Source organism: Odocoileus virginianus, chromosome 9, assembly GCF_023699985.2.
Source record: "Odocoileus virginianus isolate 20LAN1187 ecotype Illinois chromosome 9, Ovbor_1.2, whole genome shotgun sequence".
Taxonomy (NCBI): Eukaryota; Metazoa; Chordata; class Mammalia; order Artiodactyla; family Cervidae; genus Odocoileus; species Odocoileus virginianus.
This window is the reverse complement of record NC_069682.1, coordinates 17957616-17973186: the sequence shown is the minus strand read 5'-3', so window position 1 is coordinate 17973186 and position 15571 is coordinate 17957616. Positions and strand designations below refer to the sequence as shown.

Below are 15571 nucleotides of genomic sequence, written 5' to 3'. Positions count from 1 at the left end.
AAGGATAGTGATCTAAATGTGAATAATAGCCATGTGGCACTAGTGAGGAAGAATCCACCTGCCAATGCAGGAGAGACCTGGGTTCAATCCCTGGATCAGGAAGATCCCCTAGAGTAAGAAATGGAAACCCACTCGAGTATTCTGGCCTGGGAAATCCCATGGACAGAGGAGTCTGGTGGGCTACAATCCATGGGTTCACAAAGAATCGGACATGACTAAAGCGACTTAACATGCATGCACGTGAATAATATAAAACAACTGGAGAACAGGAACCATTTAACATTTGGTTGTTATTTATTGTTATAAGACTCCATCGTAGAGAGACTTTGCACTCAGTGTCCACCAAGGCCCGGTAACTACTTAGTTTTTCCAATGGATTCTACACTTTTAGTCAGCAATAGGAGATTGGGGTCCAAAAGCCAGGGGTGGGCATCTCTGATGTGTGGCTGTGTTATTTTGCCACAGGCTCCAAGAGGCATCAGAGAGGTTGATGAGACCTATAACTTAAAAGGCAGTGGATTCAGGAGGGCAAGTAAGAAGGTTTCCTGTGTTGGAGGACACAGTTGGAGGACCTCCAGGGCCTCCTATAATCAGACCCCACTCAGCATACAGGTCTTTTTGGTAATCTGATTGGTGGGTGCTGTCATCAGGATGGCCATGTAGGGGGATGTGTGAGGACCAGTGTCTGAACAGTCCCACCAGTCACTGGGCATCTTTTGTATTGTTGGGGCTGAGAGCCTGAGCATGACTAAAACTTAGCAATTATTGCCTCTGAAGAGATACCCACTGTCGCTTCCCAGTTTATTCCCAGGAATTTCCTGAGTCATGGGTCCTTTTGCCTTGTCCATAGTAATGTGCTAGACACGTTGCTACATGTGGATCAAAATGGCATCCAGTCCTGGTTGGGTAGTATCCTTGCCTGGACCAAGTAGGAGACATTCTTTATAGGCGGGAGGCTAATGCTCTGTGTGGAATGAGACTTGCAGCCCATGGCCTTGTTGAAGGACATTAAAGGAGTATTGAAATGTATTACAGAAAAGGCAGACAGATCCTGATCATCTGTGTGGACAGGATTGCCCAAATGGGCATTTACAATATGAATTCCTTCATACCTGTTTCCCTTAGCTTGGGCAAGAGCCTCTATGGCAGTCACAGTGTCAGTTAAGGCCACTGTCCTGATCTGTACCATAGCATTAAGCCGTAGTAAGTAGTCCTGTAGTCCTGTCCAGGCATGCAAGGCCAGTTGTATAGGTTTACTTAGTTACTGAATGGAGAAATAATTTCACAGAGATGTTTGGTTCACTTAAACTCATCAAACAGGGAAGGCATTCCTTTTTCTCTTCCTAATAGTTGTTCTGAATAGAAGTCTGTAGGCACTGGTAGTCTGGTAGGTTTGCAGTCTTCCATATGCCCCACTAAAATGACCCGGAGTGCAGCAGTGCTCATCACGGCTTGGGGTTGATGTGAGTTGGAGTTCACATAGAAAATGCATCTGCACTAATGATGTATTCAGTAGTGGGAGCTGTGAAATAGAGGTTTATAATAGGCTCCTGCACTATGGTCAGGTGTAAGTAAGGGTCAAAAAACATTACTGTGTTCTTCTCATCCTGGTGTCAGAGTTGTGGAGATAACAGTCATTGGTAAAGTAGAAGCCAAATGGCCTAAGGTATGCAATCTTCCCCCACTGCCACTTTGAACTCTGATTTGACATACATCATCAGATGCCACTGGGGATATAAGGATAATGGTCTAATCCCTAATCATGTTTATTTTGAAAAGTCAAGTACTCTAGGTAAAAATAGGCAGAGTTGTGGAATTCATCTTAGGATCACTGCCCGTGTAGGGGAGCAGAGGGAATATCGCATTATTAGTACTAAGCATCATCACTGTTTTGATTCTCATGAGGCTGTTTTGGCCTCCATGGTTCACTTTCTGGCACAAGATGAGTGGTGGAGAGTCCATCCATCCCTTCCTTGAGCCTCCATTGCTGGGTAAATAGACAGTGTCTCCAGTGGCAGGGAGCTCACCATGACTGGACAGAAGTTTTCAGAAACAGTCAGGAGAGGAAGGAGATTGTCTCAGGTGTTTGTGTCTTTTCTTCCTCATCCCCTCCCTTGTCCTCCTTGGACACAGTGGCCCCTGTTAGGAAACTCAGAACCAGGCGTTCTGTTAAGACACAGCCAGCAAGGTGCCTGTGTCCCACACTAAGTTAACAAGAGTAGCTCCTCTACAGTGGAGTCTATATGGTTTCCTCTGGTTGCTGGTCAGGTGGAACTGAAAAACCTGGATTCTTTTTCTTTAGACATGATCCTCAAAACCTCAGTATATCTTGGAGTATCCATCAGTGTCAGAGATAAGCTGAGAGCAAATAGCAGTCACTGGGTACAACTCAATCAGCCATGTCTGCAGCGACTAATTGACCCACTATATTAGTTTTTGATTTTTATTTCCTATATTTCCTTTTTAAAATATTAATACCTTTACCACTTTTTTCAAGTCCCTTTTCTTCATTTCTTCCTTCCTCCTGCCTTCCTGCTTGCCTGCTTATAAGATACTACATGTTCTGTGTCAGGTTGTTTGTTGCCTGTTAAGAATTAAATCCTAGAAATGCTTCTGAGTCAGCTTGTTGGGTCTTCTTCATTCCTTTTATACCTGTTTGTACAGCTGTGTATGCCACATTATATCCCATAGTCTGTATTTTCTTAGTCTACATGCATTACTTTAGCCTACCAATCTCCTATGCTTAAGTGGTTTTGACTATTTTGCTGTTAATGAATAATTTGTACATGTGTATTTTCATTGTTTGGTGTTTCAATATGTATTACCTGAAATATTTGGAAAACTCAGAAAATGAGAGACTAATATAAAACATATTAGAAGTCTAAGACTATTAATGATGTGCTAAAATGCCTTCCATGCACCCTTGATAACATTCTTCCCAGTTTTCTTGTACAACCTGGCATTTGGTGATGTTCTTATAATTTCATAAAAATGAAGTTTTTTATTTAGTGAGCCAAATTCTTCTCTTTATGCAGCTCAGGATGAAATACCAGATAGAAACCGTATTCTTGATCATGAAGACTCAGTGACAAAATCAGAGATTCAAGTGAGGAAACCAAGCTTACACAAAGGGGAAAGACTTACTGGTAAGTACAAAAACTATGGAAAACCTTTCATTATTTTATATTAAATTCACTAGAAGATGTTTTTATTTTGGTTCATATTATATATTTTTGAACATGTATTTTATAGAAATGTTATACTTTGACTAAAGTGTGACTACCATGAGATATCTAGAGAAAAAAAGCAGAAATATTGTTAAACTTTGATTGGAATTTCTGTTCTTAAGACTATTTTGTGATTAGAAGATGAATGCCCCAAGGCCCAATAGCAGGTGAATAACTGTCTCTCCAAAGTAGAGTGCCTTTCAGCCAGCTCCAGGTAATTATGGATACAGAAGCCCAACAGATGCTTCTATGCATGGCAGAGGCATTTTACCATAGATTCCTTTGCCAAAGCAGTATTTCTGAGATCTGTAAATCAAGCATCTGGTGGGTTCTGGAGGCCCTGTTGGAGGGCCTTTAGGGCCTTAGCTGTGTCCTCACTAAAAGGATGCAGCTTTTCTGGTAACCCCAGAGATCAGAGTCATTAAGAGCTCCACATGGGGAAATGAGAATGCAGGTGGTCAAAGAGTCCCACTGTTTGCCGGGCCTGTTTTATTTGTTGGAGTTGAATAGTTGGCATTCCTATGCTCTGGAATGAGAAGTCATACCCCTTAGAGATCATGCCCAGGAGCTTCACTAGGTTACCAGGTCATTAACTGGGTATACTAATGGCCCAGCCAAGAGCCACTGGCAGTTCCACAGGGCACCTAGTCCTTGTCTTGGCCCACTAGTCCTCTCTGTGGGAGCAGGTGCTTCAAAGTCATGACCTGTGCACTGATTACTGATACCTGAGCAATTTGATGGCTATATGAAGGACATAAGTGCTCATGTAACTAGAGTTATGGAACAGTTTTACCACAATTACTTGTTTGCTCAATCCTGTAATGATTCTCAAATGGCTTCAGAATAGCTTTGCACACCACTTGATAAACAAACCAAATTTTAAAAATATTTCGTGACTTGCTGTTATTCTCCTTGCCCATTCTCATCTCAATCCCATGTCCAAGAGTGAGGGTTTATGTTAAATACTATATTGAGAAGTTACCACTTCTATTTTGCCTTCAGTTGTTTCATTTCATAAGTTTGCTTTCTCTTTATATTTGATCTTCTTACCCTTACTGGTTTAATTATGTTTTGAAATACATAGAGCATGAACCTACTTCCAAAAGTTAAAAAGTATGTAAAGAGCTATGCTTAGAAGCTTATTATTCCTTCCTCAGTTTTCCCTCTCATCTTGTAGGTAACCATGTACAGTGTTTTGTGATAGGTTTCCTGTGTTCCCTGTGTTTTTTCTCTCCATCCTTGTTTTTTCTCATTTCTTTTTTCTTATCCATACTAGTTTTCCTTTTTTTAGTTTTTTTAAACTTAACATTGTTCCTGATGATCCCTCTAAGAAATCCCTTTAAATCAGTATATAGAGATTCATTTCACTCAGATTATAGCACTGCATATAGCTGTGCCACAGTATTTATCATCATTTGTATTACTCCATAGTGGATAGCATGTACCCTGGTTTATTGAACCAATGCTCTTTGCTTTAAAATGTATATGGTTTTGAATATTTTGCACTTACAAATATGTTGTATTCAGTAACCATGTACATGCTCATTTGTATTTTTAGTTCTATGAATTTGTATAAGTCTGAAGTATAAACAGGACTTCCTAGGAGGTGCAGGGGTAAAGAATCCACCTGCCAGTGCAGGAGACGTAAGAGACACAGGTTCAAGCTCTGAGTCAAGAAGATCTCCTGGAATTGGAAATGGCCACCTACTCCAGTATCTTTGCCTGAAAATTCCATGGACAGAGGAGCCTGGCAGGCTACAGTCCATGGGGTCCCAAAGAGTTGAACAGGACTAAGCAACTGGATATACACACAAAGTATAAATAACCTAGGAAAAATAGAGACTTTGTATATGGATGTTTCTATGTATGTATGTATATTACATTGTTTGTTACAGCTTCTTTAAAGTATATTCATTAAAAATGTTCTCACAATTTCTAGTCACATGTTATTTATGGTAATTTACTTATGTGTGCTCAGTTGCTTCAGTTGTGTCAGACTCTTTGCGATCCTGTGGACTATAGCCTGCCAGATTCCTCCACCCATGGAATTTTCCAGGCAAGAATCCTGGTGTAGGGTACCATTTCCTTCTTTAGGGGATCTTCCTCACCCAGGAATCGAACCGGCATCTCCTGCATCTCAGGCAGATTCTTTTCCACTGAGCCACTGGGGAAGTCCCAAAGTGAAAGTAAAAGTCGCTCAGTCATGTCCAGCTCTTTGTGACCCCATGGTCTCCAGGTCAGAATACTGCAGTGGGTAGTCGTTCCCTTCTCCAGGGGATCTTCCCAACCTAGGGATCGAACCCAGGTCTCCCACATCACAGGCAGATTCTTTACCAGCTGATCCACAAGGAAAGCACAAGATTACTGAAATGGGTAGCCTATCCCTTCTCCGGTGGATCTTGCCAATCCAGGAATCAAACTGGGGTCTTCTGCACTGCAGGAGGATTCTTTATCAGCTGAGCTGCCAGGGAAGCCTGATTTACTTAACTTTATCTAAATGAGAGAAAAATTCACTGTATACTTACTGTAAGTATGAAACCTAGAGATTTTATTGTAGATCTGGTCATAGCAAACACCCTCTTCTAACAACACAAGAGAAGACTCTACACATGGACATCACCAGATGGTCAACACCAAAATCAGACTGATTATATTCTTTGCAGCCAAAGATGGAGAAGCTCTATACAGTCAGCAAAAACAAGACCGGGAGCTGACTGTGGCTCAGATCATGAACTGTTTATTGACAAATTCAGACTTAAATTGAAGAAAGTAGGGAAAACCACTAGACCATTCATGTATGACCTAAATCAAATCTCTTACAATTATACAGTAGAAGTAAGAAATAGATTGAAGGGATGAGATCTGATAGACAGAGTGCCTGATGAACTATGGATGGAGGTTCATAATATTGTACAGCAGACAGGGATCAAGACCATCCCCAAGAAAAAGAAATGCAAAATAGCAAAATGGCTGTCTGAGGAGGCCTTACAAATAGCTGTGAAAAGAAGAGAAGCCAAAAGCAAAGGAGAAAAGGAAAGATATACCCATTTGAATGCAGAGTGTCAAAGAATAGCAAGGGTGATAAGAAAGCCTTCCTCAGTGATCAGTTCAAAGAAATAGAGGAAAACAATAGAATGGGAAAGGCTAGAGATCTCTTCATGAACATTAGAGATACCAAGGGAACATTTCATGCAAAGATGGGCTCAGTAAAGGACAAAAATGGGTGAACCTAACAGAAGCAGAAGATATTAAGAAGAGGTGGCAAGAATACACAGAACAACTATACAAAAAAGATCTTCATTACTCAGATAATCACAATGGTGTGATCACTCACCTAGAGCCAAACATCCTGGAATGAGAAGTCAGGTGGGCCTTAGGAAGCATCACTACGAACAAAGCTAGTGGAGGTGATGGAATTCCAGTTGAGCTATTTCAAATCCTAAAAGATGATGCTGTGAAAGTGCTGCACTCAATATGCTAGCAAATTTGGAAAACACAGCAGTGGCCACAGGACTGGAAAAGGTCAGTTTTCATTCCAATCCCAAAGAAAAGCAATGCTAAAGAATGTTCAAACTACTGCACAATTGTACTCATCTCACACACTAGTAAAGTAATGCTCAAAATCCTCCAAGCCAGGCTTCAACAGTATGTGGACTGTGAAATTCCAGATGTTCAAGCTGGTTTTAGAAAAGGCAGAGGAACCAGAGATCAAATTGCCAACATCCACTGGATCATTGAAAAAGCAAGAAAGTTTCAGAAAAACATCTATTTCTGCTTTATTGACTATGCCAAAGCCATTGACTGTGTAGATCAGAACAGACTGTAGAAAGTACTTCAAGAGATGGGCATACCAGACCACCTGACCTGCCTCTTGAGAAACCTGTATGCAGGTCAGGAAGCAACAGTTAGAACTGGACATGGAACAACAGACTGGTTCCAAATAGGAAAAGAAGTACATCAGTTACTCCTTGGAGGGAAAGTTATGACCAGCCTAGACAGCATATTAAAAAGCAGAGACATTATTTTGCCAACAAAGGTCCATCTAGTCAAGGCTATGGTTTTTCCAGTGGTCATGTATGGATGTGAGAGCTGGACTATAAAAAAGCTGAGTGCCGAAGAATTGATGCTTTTGAACTGTGGTGTTGAAGAAGACTCTTGAGATCCCTTGGACTGCAAGGAGATCCAACCAGTCCATCCTAAAGGAGATCAGTCCTGATTGTTCATTGGAAGGACTGATGTTGAAGCTGAAACTCCAATACTTTGGCCACCTGATGAGAAGAGCTTATTCATGGAAAAGATCCTGATCCTGGGAAAGATTGAAGGCGGGAGGAGAAGCAGATAACAGAGGATGAGATGGTTGGATGGCATCACCGACTCAATGGAGATGAGTTTGGGTAAACTCCAGGAGTTGGTGATGGACAGGGAGGCCTGGCATGCTGCAGTCCATGGGGTAGCAAAGAGTCGGACACAAATGAGTGACTGAGCTGAACTGACATCTATGAAGGAATTTAATGAATCTATTTTGTGTAGCTCCTGATGATGTGCCTGACAATGCTCCTGTGCTTCAGCATCAAGATTCAGTGTCAAAACTCCCAGTGCAAGTACAGAAACAGATAACTTCCAGAGGAGGAGGACAAAGTAGTAAGTACAACAGTTATAGATGCCTTTAATTTTTTTTAAAAATTAATCTGACCTGATCTTTTTTCTTTAGTTCATGAATATGTGTTTGAGCACATATAGCAATTTTGCACTTCAAATGTGAATAATATAAAAAATTAGAGAACAGGAACCATTTAACATTTGCTTGATATTTCTTGTTATAAGGCTCCATTGTAGAGACACTTCTTGGTTAGTGACCACCAAGGTCCAGAAACTGCTCAGTAATCTTTCAAAAAGATTCTATATTTGCAGCCATCAGTAAGAGATTAGGGGTCCATAGCTGGGTGGGCGCCTCAGATGTGTGACGGTGTTCTTTTGCCACAGGCTCCAGTAGACATCAGAGAGACCTGTAACTTAAAAGCCAGTGGATTCAAGGGGTCAAGGAAAAGGTTTCCTGTGTAGCCATTTAAAGAGTCTCCAGGCCCTAGTCAGCATGCAGGTCTTTTTGATAACCTGGTTGCTGGGGGCTGTCATCAAGATGGCCATGTAGGGGGATGTGTGAGTATCAGTATCTGAACAGTCCCACCAGTCATCGGGCATCCTTTGTATTTGTAGGGGCTGAGAGCCTGAGCGTGACTAAAACTCAGGCAATTTTTGCCTCCCGAGAGAGACCTACTCTCCCTTCCCAGTCAGGAAGTTCCCATGAGTCTTGGGTCCTTGTTTCTTGTCCTGGTAATGTCCTAGACATGTTGCTACATATGGGTCAAAATGGCATCCAGCGTTGGTTGGGTAGTACCCTGCCTGGACCAACTAGGAGACATTCCTTACTCTGCGGAAGGCTAGTCCTCCATCTGGGAGTGAGATTTCCTGGTCATGGCCTTGTGGAAGGACATTAAAGGAGTATTGATAAGTATTACAGAAAAGGCAAACAGATCCTGAACATCTGTGTGGACAGGGATGCTGAAAAGGGCATTTGCAATAAGAATTGATTCACACCTATCTTTCTGAACTTGGGCAAGAGCCTCTATGACCGTCACAGTGTCATCAGGTAATGGTGTTTCCAAACATTGTACTACACTGTTGAGTGACTGAGGACTGAGTTTCCAAGTACCCAAGGCCTTTTTGGGAAGCTCAGATAATGAACCTGGGCTTCCTAAGCACAGCAATAGTGGTAGTTTTCTTGTTGTTTTTGTTTGTTTTTAATTGATGAGTCTGTTAACGCTCTTTTTGAGGGACAAAACTTCTAGCTGGTAGTTTGGTAGGTTTGCTATCTTCCATATGTCCCACTAAATTTGTCTTAACTACAGTAATTTTTTTATGGCTTGAATTAGATGCTGTCAGGTATGCATATCAACAATATATCTCTAATAATAATCCATTCATTAGTAGTGCCACAATAATGATATGTTATATCTGTAGTCAAGCTTGGTAGGGGCCTTGGTGGTGGTGGCTTCTGACAGGAAATCAGAGCCTTATCCATTTCTCCTCATTCTCATCCCAGGGATTTTGGGGGTCATAGTCAGCTGTGCATCATTATCCCAAAAGTCCAAGATATCCAGTTCTTCCCCATGTGTACTTTGAACTTTGATCCTTTCACAGGACCTCATTTCCTCACTTTGTGCATAGGACATTTCATAGTCTTGTTTTTTTTTTTTAAATCTAAAAAGTTTATGTAAAAATTGGTAGGACTCAATGATTCATTTTAGAATATCCTGGGAGAAGGAGAAGGAACAGCGCTTCTATTAGTTGTAGGAATCATTACCAGGCAGACCTTAGGGAGGGTTGCCATTTGGCCTCTAAAGGACCCCATGAACTGTAGCATGCCAGGCTTCCCTGTCCTTCACCATCTCCCAGAGCTTAAAAGGACATGAGTTACTAGTTTCTAAGTGGAGAACCCATTGATCTCTTCTTTTGCACTCCCATTGTTTAACAAGACCCAGAGGTTTATTTGGAAACCTACCAGATCCTCCAGTTACATGTGCCCAGTTACCATTTTAATGTCACTTTCTGTGATGATCTCTCTTTGTTATTTTGGCCGTAGTTACATTTACCCTGCCCAGGAATTTGTCGGTTAACATCTGGATTATGTCACTGACAAATGGATCTAACTTTCCGAGGAGGTTTATTTGAGCTAGATAACCAGCAGGAATGGCACTAATTAACCTACAGTCTTGTTATTAATAACAATCTCATTATCTATCACTGTCACTCTCTCCTTATAGAATCGGGACCACCAGTATAGTTTGCAGAAATGCTGTCCTCTCAAAGCTGGGTCTAAACATGTGTTTTGGTCATAGGGAGCCCATCACTGTTGGGCCAAAGCTGTCAGAGTCCAAATAGTTCCCACATGAGGAAGAAGGATGTAGATTTTCCTCTTAGCCTCCTTGATCAAATTTTCTGCTCTCAAGACACTCTTAAACAGGTCTACCCACACAGTAACACTGCTCTTGCTAACTTTAAGAAAATTACCTCCTTGAAACTGATGGTTATTCCATACTTTGCTTGCTTGAAAATTTTATGAGTTAGTAAAATTATCAGACTAGAAGTAGAAAGTGTTGAAGAAAAAAAAAGTAGGGTAAAAAAGATTCCTACTTCATCATGCAAGTGAACAACCCAAGTCTCTAAGGTCTCTTTATATCATGGACAGTGTAATCTCAAAGCATTTTATATTTGTTTAATTTAATCATGAGTCTCAGTAACTTGCTATATTGTAGGTTCTCCATTGTTGTTGGTGCTGTGTGCTATGCCTAGTCGCTCAGTTATGTCTGACTCTTTGCAACCCCATGGACTGTAGCCCACCAGAATGGGGACCTCATTAAAATCGACAACTGTTGGGTGCAACTTAGCTTGCAGAGGATGTGACAATTTTTAATACTGTCATCAGAGGACAAGGAGTACCTAGGGATTGCTTCCATAAATTTCCCAGAGTACCTCTGTTAAATCACTAATTTGATCCACCAGGCATTTTGGCAGGGATTCTGGGGCTAAAGAGAAGGACCTTCATTACCCCTCTAGCCCAGGAAGCTTGCATAAACACTCTGCTAGCCCTCTCCAAGAGTGACCCCAGGCATTCCTGTTGCAGCACTTCTTGAGACTCATAGCTGTGGCTAGCAAAGTGCATTGTTGGACCTCAGACTCTTGCAATTGACCAGCTAGTACTCCCCAACAGGCCTTGTAGTCCTCTCTAGTATCCCTCCAAAATGCCCTGGGGGATCTTCATGTTTTTTACTTTTCCAGAAAGACATTGTGCCTAATTGGGCCACCCTGCTTGCCACCATTTGTCACTAGAAGAGAGATACCAGTTGTGAAGCTGAGCTGTAAAGACAGTGAACCAAATTGAAAGTAAAAAGCCTTTATTCACTTACTGCAATAATTAAATAGGAGTCTAACCATGAAAGGGCACGAGTTTTACTGGTGTTCCCACCAGTCTTTATTTTTCCCATGACATCTGGTAAGCATCTGATGTATTGATAATAGGGGAGGGGAATGTCTCATTCCGGGTACAGATATTTGCACTCATCACATCACATCACCTGTACACCATGTATACTACAATTTATATACATATATCATCATATACTATAATTGGTACTATGTTAATTTTTCCAGTTTTATTGAGATATATTTGACATGTACCATTGTGTAAGTTTAAGATATACAGCATAATGATTTGATTTACATGTATTGTGGAAGGTACTATACTATTGTTTGAACACTTAGATGATTTTGAATATCTTGTGGTTACAAATAATGCTATAATGACCAACCTTATGCACAAGTATTTTCATTGGTTGGTGTGTACATATATATTATCCTAAAACATAACTAATTTATGAACATTAGAATCTAATATAAACATATTGATACCTGAGAATATTTATAAAACAAAGAGACAGCTTCAATAAATATCCATTAAAAATACTCTGTAAGTTTTCATATCAGATCTAGTGTTATGATAATTTACTTAGGACTTTATAAAAATGAGAGAAAATGTTTCTGAGTTTAAAATCTAGAATTTTTACAGTCGAAATTTTTCCTATTAAGAGACTTAATTTATCTGTTTATATAGCTCCTGATAAAGTGCCAAGTGGAAATCTTGTACTTGAATATGAAGATTCAGAGTTAAAGAAACAAGCACAAGTAAAGAAACAAAGAACTTCCATAGGAGAAAGACTCAAGAGTAAGTATGATAATTAGCAATAATCTTCTATAGTTTTAAGTTAAATATGTCAGAAGAGCTTTATTTGGTTCATAAATATGTGTTTGAACAAATATCTTGTGGAAATTTAAAACTTTGACATAAAATGTGATAACCCTGACAAAACTATAGAACAAAAGCAAATGTATTATATGTTTTGGTTGCAATTTCTTATCCTAGGATGATTATATAACCATGGTCATGCTCTTCTTATTCACCAACACCAATAATAGACCTCATAGAGAATATATACTTTTTAGCCAACTCTGGCAGATTATGGACTCAAAGCCCAGTGAATGACTTTGAGGTGTAGTAGTGGCCATAGATTGCCATACGCAAAGAGAGATGTTACTGAGGTTTCTAACTGAAACAGTGCTTAGAAATCAGAGGGCTCCATGAAAAGGGTACATAGGGCAGTCAGCTGAAGGGCTTCCAGCAGGTCCTGCCCATCAAGGCCCCAAGCAAACAGGGGTTTCGTGGGAACCTGATGAGTGCTAGGTGATCCTGTGAGAGTGAGGCTGTGTTTGTGTAGTCCCACCAGTTACTCTGATGATTTTTATTTTGGAGGCAGAGAGGGTCAATCAAAAGCATGACAATCATTTTCTCTGGACGTTGCCCCTTACAGATCATGCTCAGGAATTTTACTTCAGTTTTGAGTCCTTATACCTTGTTAATAACGGCCTAGTTGCATCCTACTTGTAAGCAAATAGAACATCCTGTTCTTTTTGGGTAGTGCCCTTGTCTGAGCCCACTAGGGTGATTTCATTGAAAAAGTGGAAGGCTAGCACTCCCTCCGGGAGCAGGACTTTTCCCAAGTCTTAACCTATGCATTGATTACAGATAGAGAATTTAGAGAGTCTCATGGGAAGATCTTGGTGGTGCACTATAACCCATACTGCATATATCAGACTAGTCCTGATCATCCACGTGGAGAGTGATGCTGAGAAGGGCATCTGTGATGTCAGGTGCAGTGTACCAAGATTCTTTATCTTGAATGATATTCTCTCTGAGTGTCACAATGTCAGGTACCACTGGTGCCAGAGACAGCTCTAATGCTTTGTGCAGCCCTAATCAATTTAGAGTCTGGGCATCAAAGTTCTTATACACAGGCCATGTGGAGTTACTGAACGGAGAAATAATTTACAGATAGTGTTGGCCTATGAAAGCTCAACAGTGAGGGTGGTTGCTCCTTTTTTTCCCCAAGGCTGGTAACTTTATTTTTGGTATACTGAGGTGCTAGTTGACAATAGCTTGGTTGGTCATAATCTTTAACATACTCCATTAAAATACCCTAACCTCAGTAAATCTCATGGCGAGGGTGGGGTGGGGGTTGTGCTGGTAGATATAAAAAGTACATTTCTAACCATAATGTATTCAGTAGTAGAAACCTCAATAATTGGGGTTTGTAGAGGTCCAAAGTGTATTTACTCATAGTTGTGTCTGGAAAAGAGTTGTGGTGGTGAAATAAAACTATACAGAATTATCTGTTTCCTCCTCATCCTTCTATAATGGGTATGGGAATCACAGAAATTTGTTCACCAGTATCCAAAAGGCCCAAGAAATGCAATTTTTCCCCTCCTTACTTGGAATTCTGTAAGGGTATGTCCTCAGGTCCCTGCTGGAGACATAGAGACCTTGTCTAATGTCTAGTTATATTTATTTATGAAAGCCTAGAGGCCTGAGTAAAAGTAGGAAGGATCTATATTGATGGATCTTACAGGTGCCATTGTTACTAAGTTAAACAAAATTACCTCCTCCATCAATGAATCAAACCACCCAATACACATAGTATTTTAACTTGGATCCATACTCCTTAGTTTTTATACACATGTACATATATTCATAGACACATACATATGTGTGCATGTGCACATAAATATGCATATGTTCCTGCATACCTATATTCAAGAAATCATGAGGACTATCAGACACCGTTAGTTTTAGTCTCTCAGGTCTGTTTGCCTTCCTTCATTTCGTGTGTTTCTTCCATGGTGTTAAACCTGACTCTTAAAACATCAGCAGATTTATATATTTGCTCCAGTCCTGCAGTGCTTCCACCCCTGTTACAGAATTACTTACCATGTACCAAGAGAAAAGCCTATTAAAAATATTTAGTGATTTGGTTTCTGTCTGTCCCCCATACTCTTGCCTAAGATTGAGGGTATGTTTCAAACACTGTGTTTATGACTAATTGGGATCACTGTTGTTTTTTTTTAACCCTTCAGTAGGTTCATTTCATTTGCTTTCAGTTTTCATTTCCTCTTCTTATCCTTGTTGATTTAGTTCTCTTTTTGGAATGTATGCAACTCATTGACCTACTTGCCAAAGGTATACATAAGAGCATCATTTCTTTCCAGTGTGTCCCTGTGCATTCCCTAGTCCTCACTCTCTCCCTTTATTCTTTTTTTTTCCATTTATTTTTATTACTTGGAGGCTAATTACTTTACAATATTGTAGTGGTTTTTGCCATACATTGACATGAATCAGCCATGGATTTACATGTGTTCCCCATCCTGAACCCCCCTCCCACCTCCCTCCCCATCCCATCCCTCTGGGTCATCCCAGTGCACCAGCCCCGAGCACTTGTCTCATGCATCCAACCTGGACTGGCAATCTGTTTCACACTTGATAATATACATGTTTCGATACTGTTTTCTCAGATCATCCCACCCTTGCCTTCTCCCATAGAGTCCAAAAGTCTATTCTATACATCTGAGTCTCTTTTTCTGTCTTGCATATAGAGTTATCCTTACCATCTTTCTAGATTCCATATATATGCATTAGTATGCTGTATTGGTGTTTTTCTTTCTGGCTTACTTCACTCTGTGTAATGGGCTCCAGTTTCATCCATCTCATTAGAACTGATTCAAATGTATTCTTTTTAATGGCTGAGTCATATTCCATTGTGTATATGTACCACAGCTTTCTTATCCATTCATCTGCTGATGGGCATCTAGGTTGCTTCCATGTCCTGGCTATTATAAAAACAGTGCTGCGATGAACATTGGGGTACACGTGTCTCTTTCAGTTCTGGTTTCCTTGGTGTGTATGCTCAGGAGTGGGATTGCTGGGTCATATGGCAGTTCTATTTCCAGTTTTTTAAGAAATCTCCACACTGTTCTCCATAGCAGCTGTACTAGTTTGCATTCCCACCAGCAGTGTAAGAGGGTTCCCTTTTCTCCACACCCTCTCCAGCATTTATTTCTTGTAGACTTTTGGATAGCAGCCATCCTGACTGGCGTGTAATGGTACCTCATTGTGGTTTTGATTTGCATTTCTCTGATAATGAGTAATGTTGAGCATCTCTTCATGTGTTTGTTAGTCATCTGTATGTCTTCTTTGGAGAAATGTCTGTTTAGTTCTTTGGCCCATTTTTTGATTGGATTGTTTATTTTTCTGGAATTGAGCTGCAGGAGTTCCTTCTATATTTTTGAGATGAATCCTTTGTCTGTTTCTTCATTTGCTATTATTTTCTCCCATTCTGAAAGCTGTCTTTTCACCTTGCTTGTAGTTTCCTTTGTTGTGCAAAAGCTCTTAAGTTTAATCA

At 40.4% G+C, this 15571-nt stretch overlaps 1 protein-coding gene across 12 annotated transcripts in view; it reads left to right on the top strand.

Moving 5' to 3' along the window:
* The window catches only part of CCDC7 (coiled-coil domain containing 7), a 257870-nt gene that overhangs the window by 150332 nt on the left and 91967 nt on the right, over nt 1-15571 (top strand). For all 12 annotated transcript variants that reach the window (XM_070472033.1, XM_070472029.1, XM_070472034.1 and 9 more), the window contains 3 exons: nt 3036-3146; nt 7758-7868; nt 11896-12006. In XM_070472033.1, the coding sequence (XP_070328134.1) occupies nt 3036-3146; nt 7758-7868; nt 11896-12006 (333 nt within the window). The remainder of the gene's footprint in view (nt 1-3035; nt 3147-7757; nt 7869-11895; nt 12007-15571) is intronic.